Below are 24,326 nucleotides of genomic sequence, written 5' to 3' on the forward strand. Positions count from 1 at the left end.
ATGTGTCCAGAGGAGGGCAACCAAGATGGTAAAAAGGATGAAAACCAGGCCCTGCAAGGAATGGTTGAGAGAGCAAGATATGTTCAACATAGAGAACAGAAGACTGAGAGACAATATGATAGCCATCTTGAACTTCCCAAAGGACTGTCATCTGGGAGATGCAACAAGCTAATTTTCTGTAGTTCCAGATAGTCTGACTCAACATCATTGATTTAAATTATGAGAAAGGAGATTTCACCTGAACTGTAACAACTTCTTGAAAGAACTGTTTGACTGTGGAATGGACTATCTTGGTAGGTGGTGGACTCTTCTACAATTCTACATATTTTATGGACTTGGGTAGATAGCTAGCAGGCTGGATCGGGTTAGCTAGGATCACTTAAGACCACATAAAGGTGTGACATGACATTTGGTGTGATCCTTACTCCACATGGCATATGCACCTCAAGCAACCTTGTTTGGCCCGCTCTTGAAAGGTAAAGAAAGGGAAAAAACCCTCCTTGCCTCCTCCTGTTTCTTCCTTCTTTGGGAAAAATCTTTCATTTTTTTCTCCCTTTCTTAAAGGTACAATACATCAGCACAGTCCTAATAGGCTTTCAAACAAACAAACAAACAAAAAACAACCTTCAATTCCTCCCTGTCCCCCTCCACAGATGATCAGAGAAATTTTTAAACCTCCCAATATCATTAAATAGCTAAGCTGCCTGCTTAAGACACTTAATATTGAGAAATTGAAAGTGGATGGGAAATTGAAAGCAACAAGCTCCTATGTGATCTGATCCTCACGACTGCACAAAATGGAGCAACCCTACCTGCACCTAAAAGAGAAAAGTCTCTGAAAGGGAGACAAAAGGTGCTGCTAGGAATACAGTGGTGTCCAACCTTGGACCTCCAGATGTTCTTGGACTTCAACTCCCAGAAATCCTGGCCAGCAGAGGTGGTGGTGAAGGCTTCTGGGAGCTGTAGTCTAAGAACATCTGGAGGGCCAAGGTTGAACACCACCACTTACAATGTGTTGTCACAATGTATAGGAGCAAACCAGCCCATCCCCAGCGTAAACCAAACAGCAGGACAAATGCATGTCTAATTGCACCCTAAGACACATGTAAATGGCAGCTTTGCAATTTGAAGCAGAACTCATCTGTAAAGTAAAAGATGTGTGGTGACCTTCCAGCATTCTTTCAGACTTTCACAAGTTGCAAATTAACTTGCTTTTGTTTAGTGGTTTCTCATTGGAAGCACACAGTGAGATTCAATTTGCATGCTGATTCTGCAGACACAGCAGCTTTGAAGAATATCTGGGGGAAGATTTTTTTTAAGCTGTTAATCCTCCTTTTTTGCAACTTCTTGTCTGTTTTCATCTTCTGAAACTATCCTTGGCCACAGGTGAAAGAGAGTATGAGTCACTTTGTCTTCTATATTCCTTCTTTCACAATGTTCCAAACAAAAGTCTGGAATGGAATGTCTTTGAATCCCTCTCAGACCATGAGATAACAGTTTCATTAAATTAGAATAGTGAAACACTCTTTTGCTATCTAATATGCAAATAGAGAAGGCATTTTCAATAAACTGTGCTGGCTTACAACTTAATTAACGCTGATCCATTGAATCAACTCTTACACTTCTGTTAATATACCAAATTCCTATTAATCCAGTACAGTGGTACCTCGATTTAAGAACTTAATCCGTATTGAGAATGGGTTCTTAAGTTGAAACGTTCTTAAATCGAAGCACCATTTCCCATAGGAATGCATTGAAAACCATTTAATGTGTATCTGCTATTTTTTGTTCTTAAGTCAAGGATGTTCTTCTCATAATAGAGGACTGGAATGCTAAAGTAGGGAGTCAAGAGATAAAAGGAATAACAGGGATGTTTGGCCTTGGAGTTCAAAACAAAGCAGGGCAAAGGCTAATAGAAAACAAGAAAACAAGCTGGTCATCACAAACACTCTTTTCCAACAACACAAGAGGTGAGTCTAAACATGGAGATCACCAGATGGGCAATGCTGAAATCAGATTGATTATGTTCTCTGCAGCCAAAGATGGAGAATCTCTATACAGTCAGCAAAAACAAGACCTGGAGCTGATTGTGGCTCTGATCATCAGCTTCTTATAGCAAAACTCAAGCTTAAACTCAAGAAAGTAGGAAAAACCACTGGGCTAGTTAGATATAATCTAAACCAAATCCCTTCTGAATACACAGTGGAAGTGAAGAACAGATTTAAGGAACTCGATTTGGTGGACAGAGTGCCTGAAGAACTATGAATAGAAGCTCATAACATTGTACAGGAGGCAGCAACAAAAAACATCCCAAAGAACAGGAAATGCAAGAAAGCAAAGTGGCTGTCCAGCGAGGCCTTACAAATAGCAGAGAAGAGAAGGGAAATAAAATGCAAGGGAGATAGGGAAAGTTACAGAAAATGGAATGCAGACTTCCAAAGAATAGCAAGGAGAGACAAGAGGGCCTTCTTAAAGAAATAGAGGAAAAGAATAGAAAGGGAAAAACCAGAGATTTGTTCAAGAAAATTGGAGATATTAAAGGACACTTTTGTGCAAAGATGGACATGATAAAGGACAAAACTGGTAGGGACCTCACAGAAGCAGAAGACATGAAGAAGAGGTGGCAAGAATATGCAGAGGAATTATACCAGAAAGATCTGGATGTCCCGGGCAACCCAGATAGTGTGGGTGCTGACCTTGAGTCAGACATTCAGGAGAGTAAAGTCAAGTGAGCCTTAGAAAGCATGGCTAACAACAAGGCCAGTGGAGATGACAGCACTCCAGTGGAACTACTTAAAATCTTAAAAGATGACACTGTTAAGGTGCTATACTCAATAGGCCAGCAAGTTTGCAAAACTCAGCAGTGGCCAGAAGATTGGAAAAGATCAGTCTATATCCCAATCCCAAAGAAGAGCAGTGCCAAAGAATGCTCCAACTACCATACAATTGCTCTCATTTCACACACTAGCAAGGTTATGCTCAAAATCCTACAAGGTAGGATTTAGCAGTAGGTGGACCAAGAACTCCCAGAAGTACAAGCTGGATTTCGAAGGAGCAGAGGAAGTAGAGATCAAATTGCTAACATTTGCTGGATTATGGAGAAAGCCAGAGAGTTTCAGAAAACATCTACTTCTGCTTCATTGACTACACAAAAGCCTCTGACTATGTGGACCACAACAAACTATGGCATGTTCTTAAAAAAATAGGAGTGCCTGACCACCTTATCTATCTCCTGAGAAATTATATGTGGGACAGGAAACAACCATTAGAACTGGATATGGAACAACTGATTGGTTCAAAATTGGGAAAGGAGTACGACAAGGCTGTATATTGTCTCCCTGCTTATTTAACTTATATGCAGAATACATCATGCGAAAGGCAGGACTGGAGGAATCCCAAGCCAGAATTAAGGTTGCCAGAAGAAATATCAACAACCTCCGATATGCAGATGATACTACTCTGATGGCAGAAAGTGAGGAGGAATTAAAGGGTGAAAGAGGAGAGTGCAAAAAATTGTCTGAAGCTCAACAGCAAAAAAACAAAGACCATGGCCACTGGTCACCTCTAGGCAAATAGAAGTGGAAGATATGGAGGCAGTGACAGATTTTACTTTCTTGGGCTCCATGATCATTGCAGATGGTGACAGCAGCCTCGAAATTAAAAGATGCCTCCATCTTGAGCAGAAAGCAATGACAAAGCTAGACAGCATCTTAAAAATCAGAGACATTACCTTGCTGACAAAGGTCTGCAGAGTCAAAGCTATGGTTTTTCCAGTAGCGATGTATGGAAGTGAGAGCTGGACCATAAATAAGGCTGACCGCCGAAGAATTGATGCTTTTGAATTGTGCTGGAGGAGACTCTTGAGAGTCCCCTGGACAGCAAGGAGATCAAACCTATCAATTTTGAAGGAAATCAACCCTGAGTGCTCACTGGAAGAACAGATCCTGAAGCTGAGGTTCCAATACTTTGGCCATCTCCTGAGAAGAGAAGACAAACAAACAAACAAACAAAACATACACCTCCCACAAATAGAGGGAGAGAAATAAAAATCAATATGAAATAGAAAGTATAATAGGTGATACTACACAAGATAAAATGTCAGAAGCTGACTCCTTTTTTCATTAGTTAACCACTTCTTACCCAAACACAAATCAATTGTCAGGCCTGTTTTTCAACACATGTGAATGATAGTGAGCAAAAGAGGGTGTCCTGTAGACCATCTTGACAGCTGCCATTGGTGGTGTCAACATTCAGGCTGCCCTTTGCTATATAAAGCTTGGCTTCCTTTGTCCTACTGGCAGTGCAGGTGCAGTATTTTGTAGCAATATTGGGCCGTTTCCTGGCTTTTTGAATCATAGGTATATTTTTAAGAAAATCTCTCTCTTTTTAAAACTATCTTATGCCTATTAGAAGTAAGTCCCACTTCTTGATGTTCAACGGGAGGAAAACATATGTAGGATGGTTTATGTGTGTGATGTGTTGTTAAGTCACATCCACTTTATTTGTCCTTCAAAGGATTTTCAAGGTATGTTAGAAATGTAAGAAGTGGTTTTATCAGAAGTATTTCAAACTTTTGGCTCATAATCTTCCTCTGGACTCTTTCTGAAGTGAACTTAAAATGTTGTGCAAATGTTTATATAAGTCTATAAGGCTCTATTCCTTTTCCAGAGTTTTTCCCCCTCTCCCTTTTTTCTTTCTTGACAGAGGAGTGAACACTTCTCTTAATGATCCAATTAGGTGCAGCAAGGAGCACTGAAACCTGGTTTATTAAGGAAGCCTCATATTCTTTGTGCATGAATGTGTGTAAGGGTGTAGGGTTGTGAGAGTGACTGCGCATCACTAAGCCAACCATGTGGCTCTGAAACCAGGCACAGAGGGGAGCAACAACAAGCATATATATTTCCAATTTTGTGCCATGGTTGTTGAACAAATGCATGGTATGGAATGAGGGAGTACCTGAGTCTTTGTCTGCCCACTTCTCTGTGTGTCAATAGGCGGAACTATGCCTTGGTAATAATCCAAAGCAAAGGTACATACTGTGGGTTACATGCAAGCAGGCACAAACCTGCATGCAACACACACCCTGTTTTTAATATAAGCCATTCCATTCTGTGCCAGTTTTTGTGCCTGCTGGAACCAGCCTGCTCCCTTTACTGCCATCACCTCTCTGTTTCACACCTTCCACCCCATACCACCCTACTTTGGAGTCCTTTCTTCAAACATGTTGAAAGGTATATGTAAAAGCTGGAGCAGAGAAGTGTGGTTTGGGCATCATGTTTAAACTGTGGACGTGGCATTCTGTGCAGCTCCAGGAGTTGCTGCAGATGCCATCCAGTTTTCCCAGAGTGTCTAGTTCTGACCAATGGGTCTGTATGAGTCAGAATGGATCTCTCTTTCTCTCTGTATGGATATTCACTTTCACCCAACTATGTCTGTCTCCCCTGCCTCTGCTCACCCTTGACTGCCTAGCCATAACAGGAAAACAACTGCTACTGTTTTCACAGTGTTTACTGTTGGGTAATAGGCCACCAGTCACAACCCCAATTGTACTTGGGTTATAATGTTAGAGACAGCACAGAACAGAGGCATCTTGGCTTTCCAAATGATTTGCAAGAATTGGTTGTATGATGCTCTTTGGTAGGGGAGGGGATCAAGCATGACATGGATGTTATCATGTATTCCCATTCTCAGATTGTGAAACTTTTTGTCAGGTCCATCCATCCATCCATCCATCCATCCATCCATCCATCCATCCATCCATCCATCCATCCATCCATCCATCCATCCATCCATCCATCCATCCATCCATCCATCCAAGGCTCATCCTACACAACCCCTCTTGCTTCTAACTCAAATGACAAAAACCACAACATTCTTGTAACAAAGTGGCACAGCTCTGCTTATGTGGTGTCACAAGCACTGCCCATTACATCTGCAATATCTTATGTCTGATGAAGTGGACTTACCCATGAAAGCTCACATTAAAAAAATGTATAAAATTAGTCTTTAAAGTGCCACAACATTTTTTAAATTTTTTATTTCTATTTTGCCTTTACCTATAACTTTGCAATTCCATTACCCCAAAAGACTGCCTCAGCCACCCTATGCACACAAAAGGTCCCTCCGGACGTCGCACAGCCTCCAGGATGGGGCTTCCTTGCCCATCCGTCCAGAGAGATGCAGCAGAGAATCCTGGGAGGAGAGCAGGCAGGGCTAAGGGCAAGCCTTTAAGAAGGCTGCCTTTGCCTGCGCAGTCCTCCTTCCCTGCCTTCAGCTGCTTCCCACCTGCCCACCCATGTAGTAAGAATGAGACTAACTGGTCGCTTTGCGGCTGGATGGGAATTTTTGATCTGCACCTACATTGGCCTTTGGGTGCAGGTGTTTTTTTCACCCATCCCATTCTTAGTTACACTGGGCATTTTGGGTCATTTAATAATAGAATGCCACTGTTAAATAGGTTGCAATGGTGGGTAGTGTAAAGCAGGATAGGAGCAGGGAATTTACAGGGAATACCCCCACCGGGGGCGAGAGACCCCTCCTCTCAGAATTGCGGCAAGAGAGGTTCTGCTGAGGGAAGGGGAAAACAGAGTACCCCAGGGGGTGCAGTTCACCTGGGGTCCTGAGGCTAGGCTTTAGGCTGGCCTCTGGTGCGTATGGCCAAGAGGGTGCTGGGGTGGAGAACAGTGCCTCCTTTCTGTGCAGGATTCTGCTGGGGAAAGGTCTAGACCGGTCAAATAAGACGGACAATGGTCTCCGACCTGTTTTGCACTATGGCAGGCCCCCTTAAAATAGGGGAAACTAAAGCATTAATAAATTAATAAACTTTTGGCCCTAGTTTAATCCTCTTTTTTTGTGTCTCATCTCATTATTCTGGGCTGGGCAGGCAAAAACTTGCCAGTTAACTCAAGCTTCTGCCTGAAATGCACTAAAGGAACAGCGAGCTTTTAATTTTTTTTCCCTTTTGTTTGTTTACCCTGAAATGAGTGTGGCAAGAATTCCAGGCTGCTGAAATATGATACCCGTGGTATCACCACCAATCGGTTTTATTTAACATACTTTAACAGGATTGCATCTCACCTAGAACCATATTTAAGCAGAAAAACAAACGCTGTTGCTGGAGAAGCCATACCAGTGCTCAGCAAAATGTACCTTGTCTTGCCTGGATTGGGGAGTACCAACTTTCACCTGATTTTTTTTGCTGCCATTTCCTTCTGTGTGGCCATCGGACTCCTGAAAATTGTCCAGCTTTTTCAAAGGAGACAGAAGCTACGTAGAGCTCTAGAGAGCTTCCCATGTCCTCCAAAGCACTGGTTTTATGGCCACACCAATGAGGTAGGAAAACAGATTATATTTAATTGTGAGCCATAGAAGCCCTTAGCCTAGAAGCAGCTTAGAAGGCCTCCGTGCCTGGTAAATGGTTCCAGAGAACTCAGAAGCTTGTTTGCTATGTTGTGATATTTTTCTTGATCACAGGTCTAGTTTATTATAGCTTCTGATACCATTTTTTCCTTTGTAGTGTCTATTATCAGCATGACCTGAGGTTGTCAGATGGGCTTGGCACTGAAAGTCCACATCTAGAAGGAATGTAATAAGATTTGTTTTATTACAGCTGGGTCGAATTGGAGAACTAGGCACAATGGTGTCCTGGGCGGAGAAATATCCCCATGCTCACTCCTTGTGGTATGGAGCTTTCTTGGGATTTCTGAATATTTATGATCCAGAGTATGCCAAGGCTGTTTACAGCAGAGGAGGTAAATAAAATAAAAATAAAATAAAAAGGTCTGCTTTAATGAAATGTTAGCAACAGCTTTCTACTCTTTGTCTATATGTCCTGTGTGCTCAGGGTTGCAATTTTAAACTTCCTTTTCCAGGAATAAGTGCTGTTAAGCACAACAGGCTTATTTCCGAGTGGTACTATTGTTGTATTTTTCAATTTATACTACCTTTGAAGAGGGAAACAAGCCTCACACAATAGACACAAGACTAATTCCACATTTTAGTTCCAATTTGTTAGTCCCAACTTACTCAAAAGAGTAGAAGCATGAATTCAACAGCTCTTGGAGAAATGTTGACTTAACAAGTCTTATATATTTAGCCGTCTATTACAGTTGAGCTAACAGTTGGATTTAGCCTGTGAAATTGTGTGTGCATTTGAGCGTGCATGCATGCGTGTGCGCGCACACACACACACACACACACACACACAAACACATGCAAAATGTGCAGTATTAAAAACCTATTTTCATTTATTTTGGATGTTGCAGATCCAAAGGCTCTTGATTTCTACCGATTTTTTCTTCCATGGATTGGTGAGTTCTATTGTGTTTTGTTACTGTTTTTATATAAATGATCTTGGTCCCATGTATGGGAAAGCCGTACCTGAACAGACATGGACATGGACATTTTCTCATGTGCTGTGTTTGTTTTAATTCTGAGAAAGAAGGGAACAGTAACTCTGCTCATGGCATTGTATGAGACTGTATCTTAAAAATGGAACACAAAAGTCTAAAGAATATAGTAAGTTATAACAATAACAAAATGCTACACTGCTACTCACAGTTAAATTAATCAAATACATTTACCCAGCTAGGAACTGACCTTTGATCACACTGTTGTAACTCAACTGTACATAACAAAAACATCAGCTGATAATCTTTGGAACCTTTCAATGCATACAGCATCCCTGTATTTCTGTGCCTGGCTAGTAATGCATAGTGCTAAAGCACAAGGTGATGAGTTATAGGCAGGATCAGAAGAAGAATAACAATAAAGGGTGATAAGAAGTGATGAGTAAGGCAATTAGTTCTTTTTAAATTTATTGTTTCGAGTCATTTTTAAAATGCAGTATTATGCCCCTAACAGTACTGACACGCATCCTTCCTGATATAGCCCAGAAATGGCCACTATTAAAATAATTTTGTAATACAAGTGGTGACAGGAATGAATGGCATTAATGGAACTTGTCATTTATTATAAAATGAGGAAACAGTGATTCCACAGTATGGTGGGGTCCATGGAATTTTAAAACTTCGGTTCAAGTGGCTTTAAATGTGAGTGTACATAAGTGCTCTACAGACGTTAATAACAGAAAAGGGACTGACTAATTTTTCTTGAATTACTAGGAAAAGGGCTACTGGTTTTAGATGGGCCCAAATGGTTTCAGCACCGACGACTTTTGACACCAGCATTCCACAGTGATATTTTGAAGTCATATGTGCCACTGATTGCTGATTCCACCAATGTGATGCTGGTAAATAAACTAATTAAACTAATTTTGAGTTCCTTTGTTTCTGATTGAACATCAGCTAACACTCACGCTTAGCTTCTAAATATGACAAATAAATTGTTCTTCTTAAATGTGTTTCAAATGTTTTTAAATGTTCAGACAGTCTTTTCAATTACTATATGTTTAATTGTTTTAAACTCTAATTTATTTTGGTTTCAGCCTAATGTGTTTTACTCATTGTGTGCTGCCTTGAGTCCCCTTGCCTGAAAAAAGGGCAACCTAGAAATGTAACAAACGGATAAATATATCCTCCAAAGTTCTGTACTGGAAGCAACTGGACAGGGAAAATGTGTGATGCCAGGAAGCATCCATCAGTACAGGCGTGTGTTCAGCCATGTCAGCTTTTTTTTAGTTTTGTTCAGTTTTCTAAATAGGAAATTAAACTCACCACCTCTATTTTATTTGGTTTTGAAAGGAAACATAATACCAAATTGAAAGGTTCATTTGAACAATTAGCAGAGCTTTTCTCATGTTCTGATGACTATTTCTTTCTGAAAAAAATTCTATACTGTTATAACATACTCCTACAGCTGACCCAGCATGTTATACTGTGGGAATGCACACTGCCAAATGATGTTTAACATCACACTGAGGGCCCTGAACTTCAAAACGTCCGGCTGCATCACTCCAGCACCAGCTCCCGCTGCCCTCTATCCACCCTGTCCGAGTATTGTCTGAAGCAAGTACAGTGGTGCCACGCTAGACACTTACCCCGCATGACAGTTTTTTCACTGGACATTGACTTTTTGTGATCGCTATAGCAATTCGCAAAACAGTGATTCCTACGGGGGAATTTCGCTGGACAATGTTTGGTCCCTGCTTCACAAACCGATTTTTGCTAGATGACTTTTGACAGCTCCCTCTGCGCTCGCAAAACAGGTGTTTTTGGGACCTAAGCTTCGAAAGACAGCTGATTGGTGGTTTGTAAAGCGGCTTTCCTATGGCCGATTCTCGCTAGACAACGACAATTCTTCCCCATTGGAATGCATTAAACAGGTTTCAATGCATTCAAATGGGGAAATGCTTTTCTCTAGACAATGATTTCGCTAAACAGCGATTTCAATGGAATGGATTATCATCGTCTAGCGAGGCACCACTGTAGATTCACCCTGCACTGTGGTGAAAGCTCTTTGGCCTTTTCCCATTTCCTGTTAAGGCCTTTGCAGCTTTGATAGCTGAAGAATTAATCAATACAAATGTTTATGCATTCCTATCAGAACAGGAAAATTTCACTCACTGGATTTCTGCCTGTCTGAAGGTTGTTAAAGGCATGGTGCAATTTCTTTTCAAAATCTTCCACACAGGCCTTCCTGAAGAGTCCAGTGACAAACAGCCCCCTTTTTTCACCTCAGCATTTTAACTACGCCTGCCCAAAATGACTCCATTTTCCAGAAAATGTTTCTGTCCTTTTTTTCCTTTCTTTCTATTTTTTCTGTCTGTCTGTCTGAAAAACAAATGTACCTGCTATTTACATCAAGATTTATTGATTCTCTTTCGTGACACTGCCAGAAAAAGAAGCCTAGCAAACTTACTAATCGCATGAACACTGGCATATCCTGCAGCTTTCTTAGCCTTTCTGGAATTTACCCTATACTTTCCTGGTGAGGAAATAAAGGGTCTCCACCACAGACTTCATATTGCTTTGCTTGCTAAACAAGACATGAGTGAGTGCAGTTGCCCCATTATCCCATGCCATGTTTCCTAGCAACAGACATAAAGAAGCACATTGCCTCTCATACTGGAGGTGATATATGCTCATCCTCAATAATGGGCACTAATGGTCCTAATCATGATTTTGTCTAGTCCTCCATTAAGGCCATTCAAGTTGACAGGCTTTATTACAGCCCACTTGCTTTCCATGTCTTACTTTTCTTAGCCTTGACTTTACAACCACAGCCACTCCTCACTTTTCCTCCCCTCCCCTTCCTTTAGCTAGCAGGCAAGCCTCACCTTTCATGTTTTCTGAAAGGTATTTCATTCAAGTACTGTATGTTCAGAGGTTATAAAAATCCTGACCATTAGCTCTCATTGAGGAAGCATCAACAAAGTGTCCTAGACCAAGAAGGAAATGGCTCTCTGCCTGCATTGTAAAACAATCTGGGATCTTGCAGTAGTAAGGGTGGTAAGAGTAATCACTCCAGCCATTTTTCAATGACCCCAGACATTGGAAGAATAATGACAGCTACTATTTCTACTACCTCTGCTACTACTATTGAGTACATACAGCAAAATGGAAACTGCAGCAATATGACTAACTGGCTAAAATATGCAAGCCATGAATTTAAGCAATGGGTAAATGCTATTTTAATATGTAAAATGTGTTTCCTCACTTTCCTCAGGATAAATGGGAAAAGCAGATTTCAGAAGATAAATCCCTGGATATTTTCCAGCATGTTGGCCCCATGACACTGGATAGTTTGTTGAAGTGTATCTTCAGTTATGAGAGCAACTGCCAGAATGACAGGTCATCACTTTTAAGAAAAGTCTTATGAACCTTGAGAGAATGAAGCAAAACTGCTCAAGAAAGGGTGGCAGGGAACAGTTCTAGTACCAGCTGGGATGCAATTTATTTATTTATTTATTGAATTTATATGCCTCCCACTCTACCCATAGGTCTCTGGGCGGCTTACAATAATTAAAATTCAATACAATAAAAATAAAATGATTAAAATACAATTAAAATAGCCATCATCAGGACCCACAGCAATGAGGACCATCGACACCCAACTGCATGTTACAGATACCCTATCACTCAAAGATGCAATTCTTTTAGTGTATATGATTGTCACAGGATCATAATGTTTCTCTAGTGAACCTGATTTCTCAGGTAGGAAAGATGGTCTCAGTCATCTTTCCTGTAGAGTGTACAATAACATGATTTCAGTTATAATGACAACTTATGTATAATATATATCTTGGCCTTCAGGAACCAAACAGATGAAAGTCCTGTGTGATATTTCCTAGCCATGTTCAGATATTCACATGCCCCAACAGCTGGGTGACATTGCCTCTAATTTTCACAACAATTTTATAGCATTTTTACATAACACAATCTTTCACATGGCCATAAAATGAAGGAGGAAGCCATGTGTACTCCACCCTGAACTTCTTGACAGGACAGGCAAGAAAGCACAATGTAAATAATTACATTGCCTTATATTGTACTTTTGAAAAAAAATAATCATTTAAATTTTCTATTTCATTCCTTTCCAGTAAGAATCCATATGTTCAAATGGTTACTGTCCTCAGTTGCTTGATGCAAGAAAGAATACAGAAATTTCTCTATCACAATGACCTTATCTATCACCTCTCTCCTCATGGATACAATTTCTTTCGTGCTTGTAAACTAGCTAAGCGCCACACAGGTATTCCATTTCCCTATTATCTATCATTTTGACTTGATAGTTCAGTGGTTTAGGTATCTGACTGTGCAGCCAGAGCTTGAGAGGTTAATTCCCCACTGTGCATCAGCCCTCAAAAAGGATTACCATAAGTCAGAATTGACTTGAATTGACTTGAATCGACATTGTTGTTGTTACCCTTTCCTCATAGAGCTAGTACCCTGAGGAAGAAAGAGGGCAGAATTCAAGCAAACCAAGATGGCTGAGGCCCAACTGAGCTGACACTTGGCCAGTCAAACTTGTGCTAAATTCAGAAGTGGTGTGTACCAGAATGGGGCCAGGGGTGACCTCAGCTCAAAGTTCCCCCCTCCCCTTGAGACAGGCTATTAGTTATTCTTGGTTGAATCCAAAGCTGCCACCCCACCCCAAAGCCTAGGGATTGTGGAAACTGCTAGGCTACATTTTAAAACATGCTCTTTCTAATGATTTGTTCTGGTGAATGTTTTCAGTTCCCCCTAACATTGTGCTGGCATAGTAGTTGTACCCCTGGGCAGAAAGGAGGTTTGGATTGAGTGTAACCTGGCTTCACCTTCACTTTGGGTGTGATCAAAAGTGCATTTGCCCTATGGTTTGGTCCAGTTTGGGGATAAGCTGGTTCGCTCCTTTTCCTGGCAAACACATGACATGGGCAATTGTCAACCAGCCTGTCTCTTATTTTTGCCTGCCTGCATTTTTTGGGGGTCCCTGTCAGGGACCGTGTATCTATGCGTATGTGTATGATCACTCCACTTTGGTTCAGCTCTGGCGTATGTGATCGCTGTGACTGAACTGAAGTGGATTGATTACCTACTTCATTGGGAAGAGTGAGAACCAACAACTCCTTAAACCCACATTGCAGGTTCAAACTACTGTACTTATCAATAAATTGAAAGTTTCTTTCTCTATCCCTCATGGGGGAAACAGAAGGGGATGCAATTTTTTTTAAAAAAAGCCCTTTGAATCCAACACCAAACTGGTTATTCAGCAAGCCAATTCAGCACCACATCACTTGAAAAATTTTTTTATTGAAAGCTTACTGCACCTGCCTCATAGAGGGGGAGGCAGTAGGCAAAAAGCAAAGCAAATGTTTTCTTCATGCTGTTATTTTTCTTCTTCTTTTCTTTCCCTTTATTAAAGGGAAGAATGGGCTAAATAAGGTTGTTTGAGGTGTAGTGTGGTTTCCTGCCCTGAAACCACCCGATCCTTACATGTGGAAACAAAAATTGTCCCAAATGGCATGCTGCATAGAATCATATGATTTTATGACCTCTAGTTGTCCTCAAGGGATCCCATCTAGCCCCATCCAGCAAGATTCAATGTAACCATTTAGCTGTATCCTTTGCCCCTTCTCTGCTCCCTGCTCTCTCTCTCTCTCAGCAAATATTTGTCCTAGCATAGTACAGAGCTTCTGAACTACTGAGAGAGAAGATTTCTGAGATCAGCAAATGCTGCAGAAGAGCAGTAGTGTCAATGCAGGAGGCTCTTGCCCATTTTATAAACACTACAACTTGGCATTATAATTGTCCTGGAACGCTATAAAGAATGAAGGGCAAGTACCCAGCTTGTTTTAATATGTACCCAGATGTAAACAAAGCAAAAGAGGGGACACCTCCCAACACAATGGAAAAGAAAAGAGAAAGTACTTCAAAACTGTCCTCCAACTATGAACGTGTTTGCAGTAAAGTGCAAGTTATATAGAAAGTTTTGGGAAAGTGTTGTCTTGTTGGGCATGACATTATGTTAGGACTTTTTGTTCAATATTTTATAAAAATACATTTACCATACCATTTAAAGGTATTTCCTCCCCCATCTTTCCTCCTCTTCTTTGCTTTCTTTGGTGGACTCTGACAACTGAATTATTTTGTCCAGCTCTTGAGAGGCCTCACAGGAATTTGGGACCATCCTTAGAAAACATTCCTAAGCAATTCAACATCACCCAAGAGATCTTTAAATTGATACATAGAATGAATTGGTTTTTAAAATGTTAATATTGAGATTTTTTTAAAAAAATAATTAACAGTAGATGAAACATCCTACCTAATTTCTGCCAAAATCAAAATAAGCGAAAATAAAAACATGCTAAAAGCATATGAATTTCCACGATTTTACATTTCAAATTCAAAATTTCACATGCAAAATTGAATTGCCTTGTTTGAAAACTTAGCAAACCACAGACGTGTGGGGATGCTTGTTGAATAGCATATAAGGACCAAATGAAGCCTGGAGAACCTAGCCTGGGAAGAAAGGCTTCCTTAAAAATTTTGCACTTTGAAAAATATCATTGAAATATTAGCTAGCTTTTCATATGAAGCAGCAATGCTGTGAGACTTGTTTGGGAAGATCATCGTGCATATCCCCCTTTTCACATAGAAAAAGTGATTCAGCAGAGGAAGGCACTCCTCAAAGATGAAAGAGAACTTGAAAATATTAAAAAAAGAAGGTATATCGATTTTCTGGATATTCTTCTCTGTGCCAAGGTAAGTAGAATCCATCTGACTTAATTCTAAGAAAATGATGTGTTCATGCAACCAGTACAAATAATCTTCTTCTTCTTCTTCTTCTTCTTCTTCTTCTTCTTCTTCTTCTTCTTCTTCTTCTTCTTCTTCTTCTTCTTCTTCTTCCTCCTCTTCCTCCTCCTCCTCCTCTTCTTCTTCTTCCTCTTCCTGTTCCTGTTCCTCTTCTTCTTCCTCTTCTTCTTCTTCCTCTTCCTCTTCCTCTTCTTCCTCTTCTTCTTTTTTTCTTCCTGTTTTAGCTTAATTCTGTTCGAGCCATTCCCAACATGGTGTGTTCCAGATATGTTGGATTCCTCCTCTCATTAACAAAATAATCGAGCTTGTGCTGGTAGGGTATAGTAGGGCACGAAGTCCAATAATTCTGGAGATGCCAAAACAAAACCATGGAACAAAAACTGAATTGTCTTATTATATGTCTATAAAGAAATCAGTCTAACCAGAGGGTCTGTTTCCTGTGAGAGAAATCCTAAATGGACAGAGACAAATGAAGTCTTCAGTCACTTTTGATCATAATCATTTTCTGTTTGTCAGGATGAAAATGGTGTTGGATTAGCTGATGAAGACATACGTTGTGAAGTGGACACTTTTCTCTTTGAGGGCCATGACACCACAGCTAGTGGGATTTCCTGGATCTTACATGCAATGGCCCAAAACCCTGAGCACCAGGAAAGGTGTAGGGAGGAGATAAAAGAAATTGTCGGGGAACGAGACACCATAAACTGGTGAGAATGTCCTTTCTTCAGTATTTCTTCTTCCTTCCTAGCACTAGTAGATTCCAAATAAATTACTGTCTGCACTTTCAGATCTTCAATCTAAAGACTGTGTAGAAAAATTTGGGGTGCTAACCTTTGTTCAGCCATTAGAGAGGTAAGATGGGATGTAGGCTTACATCTGCTCCAGGTGGTACAAGCAATGCTAACTAGTTTTGCATGAGTGTCTTGTGTTTCTGCATTTTAAAACTCACAGTGGCCAAAATCCTGTTGCTTTAATTTATGCCTTATAAAGCTGATGATGTCATCAGCCACTATGGTTTTTCAGAAACTAAAAATCCCCAATCCCTACACCTATGGAACTTCTATGTCCCTCCCAATGTGTGACTCCTCTTCAGTTATGTTAGTCAGAATACATATAGAGAATGTGAAATTACTTTTATTGCCATTCTTGGACTTTATGAATCTGATTTTGTTCAGAGTATTTCCTGTCTTAATGTCACTTGCTCAACTTACATGCCTTGGTTTTTGACTCTCCTTCTATTCTCAGGAATGACCTTGGAAAGATGACTTACACCACAATGTGCATTAAGGAATGTCTCCGTGTTTATCCTCCGGTCCCTCAGGTGTATCGAGAGCTGAGCAAGCCTGTGACATTTCCTGATGGAAAAACATTTCCTAAAGGTCTGATTTATTGCAGTTGACTATATTTCAATGTCTTTTAGATTCATGGCTAACAGATGAAAACTCAAAGAATGGCAGTGTTATTCTGAACACAATTTTTTTAACAATAATTTGGCACAGTGGAATGATAAGTTGACATACTTGGTACACTTATAGTGCATAATAGTCTATTGATCTTTGGTGTGAGAAACTTGTATAGTTTAGAAAGATATTGGAAAAGTAATATGCTGCCCATGTTCGGTTTTAGCTCATGGAATACTGTCCCTATTTGAAATAGAAATAGTTCTTTCTACTTTGTCACTGTATATAACTCAATATGTTGGGAGTGCATGACAGTGCATGAGCTTCTACTTTCCATATAAATCAACCCAATTTGATCTCAGATACAGCAGGGAAAGACTCTGTCAAGGTGCTATCAGATAGAGTAAACATGACATGTTACACCTACGGAAGGGAGATTCTGTCACTAGTAAGCAGATATTTTTATTAATTAAATATATCCTATCTATGTCCTGCAGCTTATCTGACTCATGTGCAATCAGCCTCAGTGACTGAAATATATTAGTAAGTAGCAGTTAGGGGAGGCCCATCAGTGGAATTTATGGACCTGATTCACCAAATCCCCACCAATTCAATGGGCTTACTTTAGTTGCAGTTGGATTTCAACTTTTGTATGGGAGTTGTGGGAGCCTCAGGACAGAAAGAGGAATACTTTAACTGCCAAATCTCCCCCTGCTGGAACATTTATCATTAGCCTTTTGCAGGTGTATTTACGCCACAGGATTTGGGCCAATCTCAAACTAGATGGATGAACAGACTGATTCAGTATTTATCACCCAAGGTTCACCACCATCTTCATGAAATCAAATACAAATCTAATGTAATTAGCTAATGTGTCCCACAATAATGTATGACAATGTACTTTTAAAAAAAGTCACAAAGTGCATTGTGGCACTCCAACAACAGCAGTTTCATATGATTTTTAATATAGCACTGGAAACGTACCTTTTTGGATGTTTTTACTTAGTAATGAAATCTCTCCCTTCTGCTTCTTGACAGGTGGTTTAATATCCCTGAATATTTATGCACTTCATAAAAATTCTAACGTGTGGAAAGATCCTGAGGTATTTTCTTCTCTGATGTTGTGAGATCTCTGGGTTTATCATAGTCATGTTGCATATGAGCTTACTCTGTGGAACATTGTTTTATGCAAAATGAGATAAGTTCGCTATAGGGCAGTGGTGGCGAGCCTTTTTGGGCTCGTGTGCCCAAACGGGCGGGGGGGGGGGGACAGTGGGCTGTGTGCCGTGGCAGTGGAACCAGAAGTGGCAGTGGTGGATCCAGAAGTGGCGATGGAAGGGGGAATCCCGGACACGGAGGTGCCTCGAGACACCACTTCGGATCCACTGCCAGCACCAGCTGCTCTGGATCGGCCTACTGAAGCGCCAGCACCGTGGCTGCAGCTGCCTTCTCAGGATTGGCTGTGGGGGGGGGGGGCGGAGTAGCGATCTGGTGACTTATGGCTCACGTGCCGGCAGAAAGGGCTCTGCGTGCCAGCCGTGGCACACGTGCCATAGGTTCACCATCCCTGCTATAGGGGGATTATTTACCCGTGTTGTGGAGACTATGAGAGGAATTCAAATGCTTCAAACTGTGGCCTCTGGTATCGTATTCCTTTAAAACCAGATTTTAATTTTTTTTCATTTTTTCAGAACAAAACCAAATACAAAAATTCAAAATACTTACTGTTCAATCTAAACTACCATGCACCCCATACCCATGGGGCCCCTTGGAGCAATACATAGATAATACAGTACAGTACTGGCTAGATGTAGCATAGATGCATGCCCAGAGAAAATAATATTGTGTAGCTTCGTGAAGGAAAGAAAGCTGACTGGCAAGCTCATGCTCAGAGGCAGTGGGCCTGGCTCCTGGCAGGGAAGCTGGGCCCACTGCCTCTGAGGATGGCGGCAACAGCAGGACCAGTCAGGGAGGCCACGGGGCAGCGGGAAGATAGTGAGCAGGTATTCCATTTTGACAAATCAAAAGGAAGTGCTGCGGGGGGGGGGGAGTTTCCAGTCCCCTATAATGAGAAGAACATATTTCTTTGGTGTCAGTTCTCGAAGGTGTTGTAAGTCTTCACAGAATTGGTCAGTTTCAGCCTCATCAGCATTGGTGGTTGGTGCATAAACTTGGATTACTGTGATGTTGAAAGGTCTGCCTTGGATTTGTATTGAAATCATTCTATCATTTTTGAGATTGTATCCAAGTACAGCTTTTCCCATTCTTTTGTTGTCTATGAGGGCTACTCTATTTCTTCTAGGGAATTCTTGCCCACAATAGTAGATATGGTAATAGTCTGAACTGAATTCTCCCATTCTTGTCCATTTTAATTCACGGGCACCCAGGATGTCAATGTTGATTCTTACCATCTCCTGTTTGACCACATTGAGCTTACCAAGGTTGATAGATCTTACATTCCAGAGTCCTATGCAGCATTTTTCCTTGCAGCATCGGACTTTCCTTTCACTTTCACACACGTCCGCAGCTGAGCGTCCTTTCGGCTTTGGCCCAACCACTTCATTAGCTCTGGAGCTACTTGTACTTGTCCTCCGCTCTTCCTCAGTAGCATGTTGGATGCCTTCTGACTTGAGGGGCTCATCTTCCAGTTTTGTATCTTTTAGCCTTTTGTTTCTGTTCATTGAGTTTTCTTGGCAAAGATACCGGAGTGGCTTGCCAGTTCCTCCTCCTCCAGGTGGATCATGTTTAGTCAGAACTCTCCGCTATGATCTGCCCGTCTTGGGTTTCCCTGCATGACATAGCCTATAGCTTCTCTGAATTAGTCAAGCCCCTTTGCCACGACAAGGCAGCAAACCATGAAGGGGGCAGCCAGGGTAGATTGGTCTAATCCAGTGGTTCTTAACCTTGGGTTACTCAGGTGTTTTTGGACTGCAACTCCCAGAAGCTTTCACCACCAGCTGTGCTGGCTGGGGTTTCTGGGAGTTCCAGTTCAAAAATACCTGAGTAACCCAAGGTTAAGAACCACTGGTGTAATCCAATAAGTAGGGTGTAGGTCTTTTGTAAAACTAATCATGTAGTTGAGTCGAAACTACCCTCAAATACTTTGCACTACAACAGAGATAACATCAAACAATATACTGTACCTGGGAAAAAACAGTTTCTCCTCCAGCTACTCGAAGGATTGTAGTTAAGCTCAAAGAGATTAGAGAGACCAGTGGAGGATGGGACTCTCTATATAGAGAGACATATGTATACTTTTGTTACTACAGAATACTGGCATGGGAACACACATCCATTTTGCCAAGAGCAAAGCCTGTCCACACAGGATTCTCTGCATATAATGTCTTGCAGTTGAATACAGGGGTTAATTTCCATGAACAGCACTGTACGTAAGATCATGCAAGATGTCTGAAGTCCTTTTTGGTATGCTATTGCAAAGGCTTGTTTGGGCATGCAAGCTATCACTTGATATTGCAATAATCACTTGATGACCCCGCATGAATGAACTGGTTCCAAGAATGAGTATCTTGTTGTTTTCATCAAGTTTTAAAGGAAGCTTCTGAGATTCATCAGCTTTCAGTGCTGTGTGTGGCAAAGTAAACTTCATCTCTTTCAGGTGTTTGATCCTTTCAGGTTTTCACCAGAGAATTCCTCTCGGCATCCCTATGCATATTTACCTTTTGCTGCTGGACCCAGGTAAGAGAGCTGATTACATAAGTAAGTCCACAATAGGGAAACAATAGACAAATACGAAAGAGATTGAACACAAAGTAAAATTTGATTGATTTCTCTATTATTGATTACACTGATACCCTGCCTCTCCTCTATGTCAGTAGTTCCCAACTTTGGGCAACCCAGGTGTTCTTGGACTGCAATTCCCAGAAGCCTCATCCCCAGCTGTGCTGGCCATTGTTTCTGTGAGTTGCAGTCCAAGAACATCTGGGTTGGAAACCACTGCTCTAGGGAAGCCATTTTAATTTCACAAAAACCCTGTGAGGCAGGTCAGACTGAGGGAGAGAGTGACTGGCCCAAGACCACCCAGTGAATTTCCATGGCTGTGAGGGACTTGAATGGGAATTTCTCAAGCCATAGTCTCTCAAATTCTGGCCTCACTATACGTGAGTGAAATCTAACCTCCGTGTTATCAACTGCCTCTGTTCTGTGTACTTTGATATTGAGCATTTATGAGAAAGAGATTTGAGCAGCCTTCTGCCAAGGGAAGGAATGTTTAGAGTATTCTTTTAGAGTAACAACCAAAGTCCTTTCATTTCAGAGTTAAGGTTTGGAAGAGGGTGTGTTCTGTGTGGGTGTACTATTGATGAAGGCTACAAGACGTATTCATGCTGACACAATGAGAACTCCCCTCATCCATTAGAAACCAGCTATATATTTGGTGAAGCAAATACTGCTTTAGCAAAGCATTGCCCAATGGCTTACAGATCCAGAGAATCCATGGATTAAAGGCAGTAGTTTAACTACAGAGATCTTCATTCAGCTACGTTAATGAAATGTCACTGCAGATTAAAAAATCAACTCAAAATGTACCTTGTGAGCATCATTTCAGGTTTCAGTGCAGATTTTTATCTTCCTCAGAAATTGCATTGGGCAACAGTTTGCCATGATGGAGCTGAAGCTGGTTGTTGCCCTGACTCTGTTGCGTTTCCACATCTCTCCAGATCCTGCTAATCTTCCCCTTGAAAAGCCTCAGCTTATCATGCGCTCCTGGAATGGGTTTCATTTGTATTTAAAGAAACATAAGCAATAATTTGTATCTTTCTGCAGTGTGTGACTTTGATATTCTTTTATATTCTGTTCCTCTATGAGAAGTGTTAACAGCTGCATACCATGTATAATCAATGAGAACACAACTATGAAAAAACGTTCTAAAAAGTAATAATTAACTATAATGAATAGTTCAAAAGGAAGGAAAACACAAGCCAGGCAAAACTAGCAGCAATAAAATTAATCATTACACACCAACACCCTATCAGAATAAACTTTATTTTATTTTATTTTTTGGTTTCTGGCAGTTCCATCATTCTGAGTTCAATGGCATTAAGATTGGAATATGGTAGGACCTTCCCCATCATCTCTCCCATTATCTGGTATATGGAGGGATTCTATCCTGAGCTTGGAACATTTTTAAAGAGACATTTTGTGTTATATTTCAGCAACCAGGTTGATGTTATTGTTATTATTCCTCCAGTCACATAAGAAACATATTGTGTTGCATATTAATTAATGAGATGCATTGCCCTTACTAGCAAGCTGGAAATATACACGGAAATACTGTCTGGCTCTCTGCATACTCTCTGAAACTTGCAAATATTTGTACAACACTGAAGATAAAACCAAGAAATGGAACTGTGTGCTCCTTTCATACAGTGTGCTCCTTTGATAAAGAAAGGCATAAAATGTGTGTGGGGGGGAAGTCGACATGCCTCTTAAAGTAATGTTGAAAGTAACTCATTACATTAAAAGGTAATGTAAATATTTGCCATATTACTTATTGTGTAGAAAGAAGGGAATGTGAACGAATTACAGAGTATGATCACAGGTCAATTTACAAATACCTTCCACTACGAATTCCACTACAAATATGAGCAAACTTCATTGAGGGCCTATCCAGACAGGGGAATTTGAAGCTGTCTGACCTGCCCTTAAAAGGTGTTTATCTTCAGTGAAATCTGTCACTTGAGAAATCCTGTGAAAGTATTCACACAAGTCTTTGGATTGTTGGTCCAAAGACTTGCCAAACAAGTCTACTTAGGAACAAGTCTACATGGTTTACTTGCAACTAAGGAGGCACTGAGGGGGAAACCGCTCAGGTGAATGTTGGGAAAAGAGGAGGGAAGTAATTCCTCTCTTTTCCTGCCTTTCTCCTCAGCTGGGACTGTGTTGCCTGTGGGGTGTGGAGCCAATGGAATTGAAATTGCCCCCTTCCCTGCCTTTTCTCACTACTGTCATTCAGCTGGCTGCAGTGGCTTTCCCTTGCGTGTGTTGAATAAAATAAATGGCATATCAAAAAACCAATGCATCAGCCTAGCATGGTATTAGAACTGTGCTGTGTAAATTAGGGGAATATTTTTTAAAATAAATGAAAAATAGAGGAAGGGGTTTCTCCACCTTCCCTTTTAACGCCACAACCCACCTGTTACATTATAGGACTGTTATCTCAAATAACACCACCCACGGTTCCATTTGGGTGTGAGCTAGTTGTCAGCACAGGCTGAAGAACAAGCCAATTAAGATCATACTAAATTGTATCAAAAGGAAAACATGCCCTATCACTGTGTAAGAAAGGTGTGTGACAGGTCTTAAAATGGCAGGATGGATTGCTCAAAGTAGAAACATGTGTGGACGCAATCATTTGGTTTGGACCAAGCCATACCACAGTAATCCATATACATGTTCATTATTTTCTCTTTACTTCTTAAACCAGTGGTCCCTAACCTTGGGCCTCCAGATGTTCTTGGACTTCAGCTCCCAGAAATCCTGGCCAGCAGAGGTGGTGGTGAAGGCTTCTGGGAGTTGTATCCCAAGAACATCTGGAGGCCCAAGGCTGGGGACCACTGCCTTAAACCATCACTGCTCTCTCTGCTGGAAGTGAAGAAATGTTTGGCCACATCTGTAAAAGCAAGGGTGGGCTTACAGGAGGCCAAAGCAGAATTGAAAAGCACTATCTTCTGTATATTAGGTCCTGCCCTTTCTGATCAGTTGGTTTCTTCACTATAGATTGATGTTACCAGATTTGATTTCCCTTCTGTTCAGCCCTCCTGCTTTGCAAACTTTATCCTGGTCAAGCATTTGTACAAGTGGATTATAATTTAAAAAACTATCTTATAGAAGTGAATCTTTTGATCTTAAATGCCTTTAAATACTGTGTTTTGTTTGTTTTTGTTGAGACTAACACAGAAACCTCTTTGGAAAACATCAGTTATGCATCTTCTTTAAGAAAGCCTTCTCTTCATTTAAAAGACAGTTCTTTGATATTGATTCAATAGTCAGCTTCAACACAAAGCCACTATCTGTAAACACAAGGCAAATGAAATATGACCTTTGCACGGGAGTTTACAACATGGCATTTAATAATTCTGTAGCATGATGACTTGGCATTTATGTGGTATAACATCAATTTTAAGTGACGTTCACAGAAAATAAAACTCAAAAAGAAATAACTGCTCATCAGTCTATTCTTTCTGTCTCTTTGCTTTCACTGTTTAGGCTGCAACCCCATGTATTCTGAAATGCAGAAGTAGAGGGGTTGAAGCCTGTTTTATTGCATCAGTGGCAGAAGAAAAGTTACCTCAACAGTTCTTCATATACCATTTTTCTAATCAAATGTACGTGTACTCCCACATTTCTGCCACATGGAGAAGAAACTATGCTTTACAGCAGAGTGCAGCAAAACTGTGCACGATCCCTTAAGTACAAACCAGATATCAGATTTCCTTCTTCCCCATTTTCTTTAGTCAACAGAAAATCTGCACAAAGCCAGTCCTAGCATTAGTGAAGATGAAATGGCTGCCTAGGGATAGTTGGCGGTAGAGTACACCAATACTTTGGCCATCTCATGAGAAGAGAAGACTCCTTGGAAAAGACCTTGATGTTGGGAAAGTGTGAGGGCAAGAGGAGAAGGGGATGACAGAGGACAAGATGGTTGGACAGTGTCATCGAAGCAAACAACATGAATTTGACCCAATTCCAGGAGGCAGTGATGGACAGGAAGGCC

General features: G+C 40.9%; 1 protein-coding gene across 1 annotated transcript; it reads left to right on the top strand.

Annotated features, from left to right (window-relative positions):
- Positions 1-6,028: 6,028 nt before the first annotated feature.
- Positions 6,029-21,610, top strand: LOC110086552 (cytochrome P450 4B1). The gene is made up of 12 exons (XM_020807523.3): positions 6,029-7,332; positions 7,610-7,751; positions 8,265-8,309; positions 9,123-9,250; positions 11,626-11,750; positions 12,500-12,651; positions 15,037-15,143; positions 15,711-15,901; positions 16,440-16,573; positions 17,633-17,697; positions 20,211-20,290; positions 21,188-21,610. Exons 1-12 carry the CDS (start codon positions 7,144-7,146, stop codon positions 21,357-21,359), a joined length of 1,530 nt encoding a protein of 509 aa, XP_020663182.2. The 5' UTR covers positions 6,029-7,143; the 3' UTR covers positions 21,360-21,610.
- The last annotated feature ends 2,716 nt before the right edge of the window (positions 21,611-24,326 follow it).

Source organism: Pogona vitticeps, chromosome 4 (assembly GCF_051106095.1).
Source record: "Pogona vitticeps strain Pit_001003342236 chromosome 4, PviZW2.1, whole genome shotgun sequence".
Taxonomy (NCBI): domain Eukaryota; kingdom Metazoa; phylum Chordata; class Lepidosauria; order Squamata; family Agamidae; genus Pogona; species Pogona vitticeps.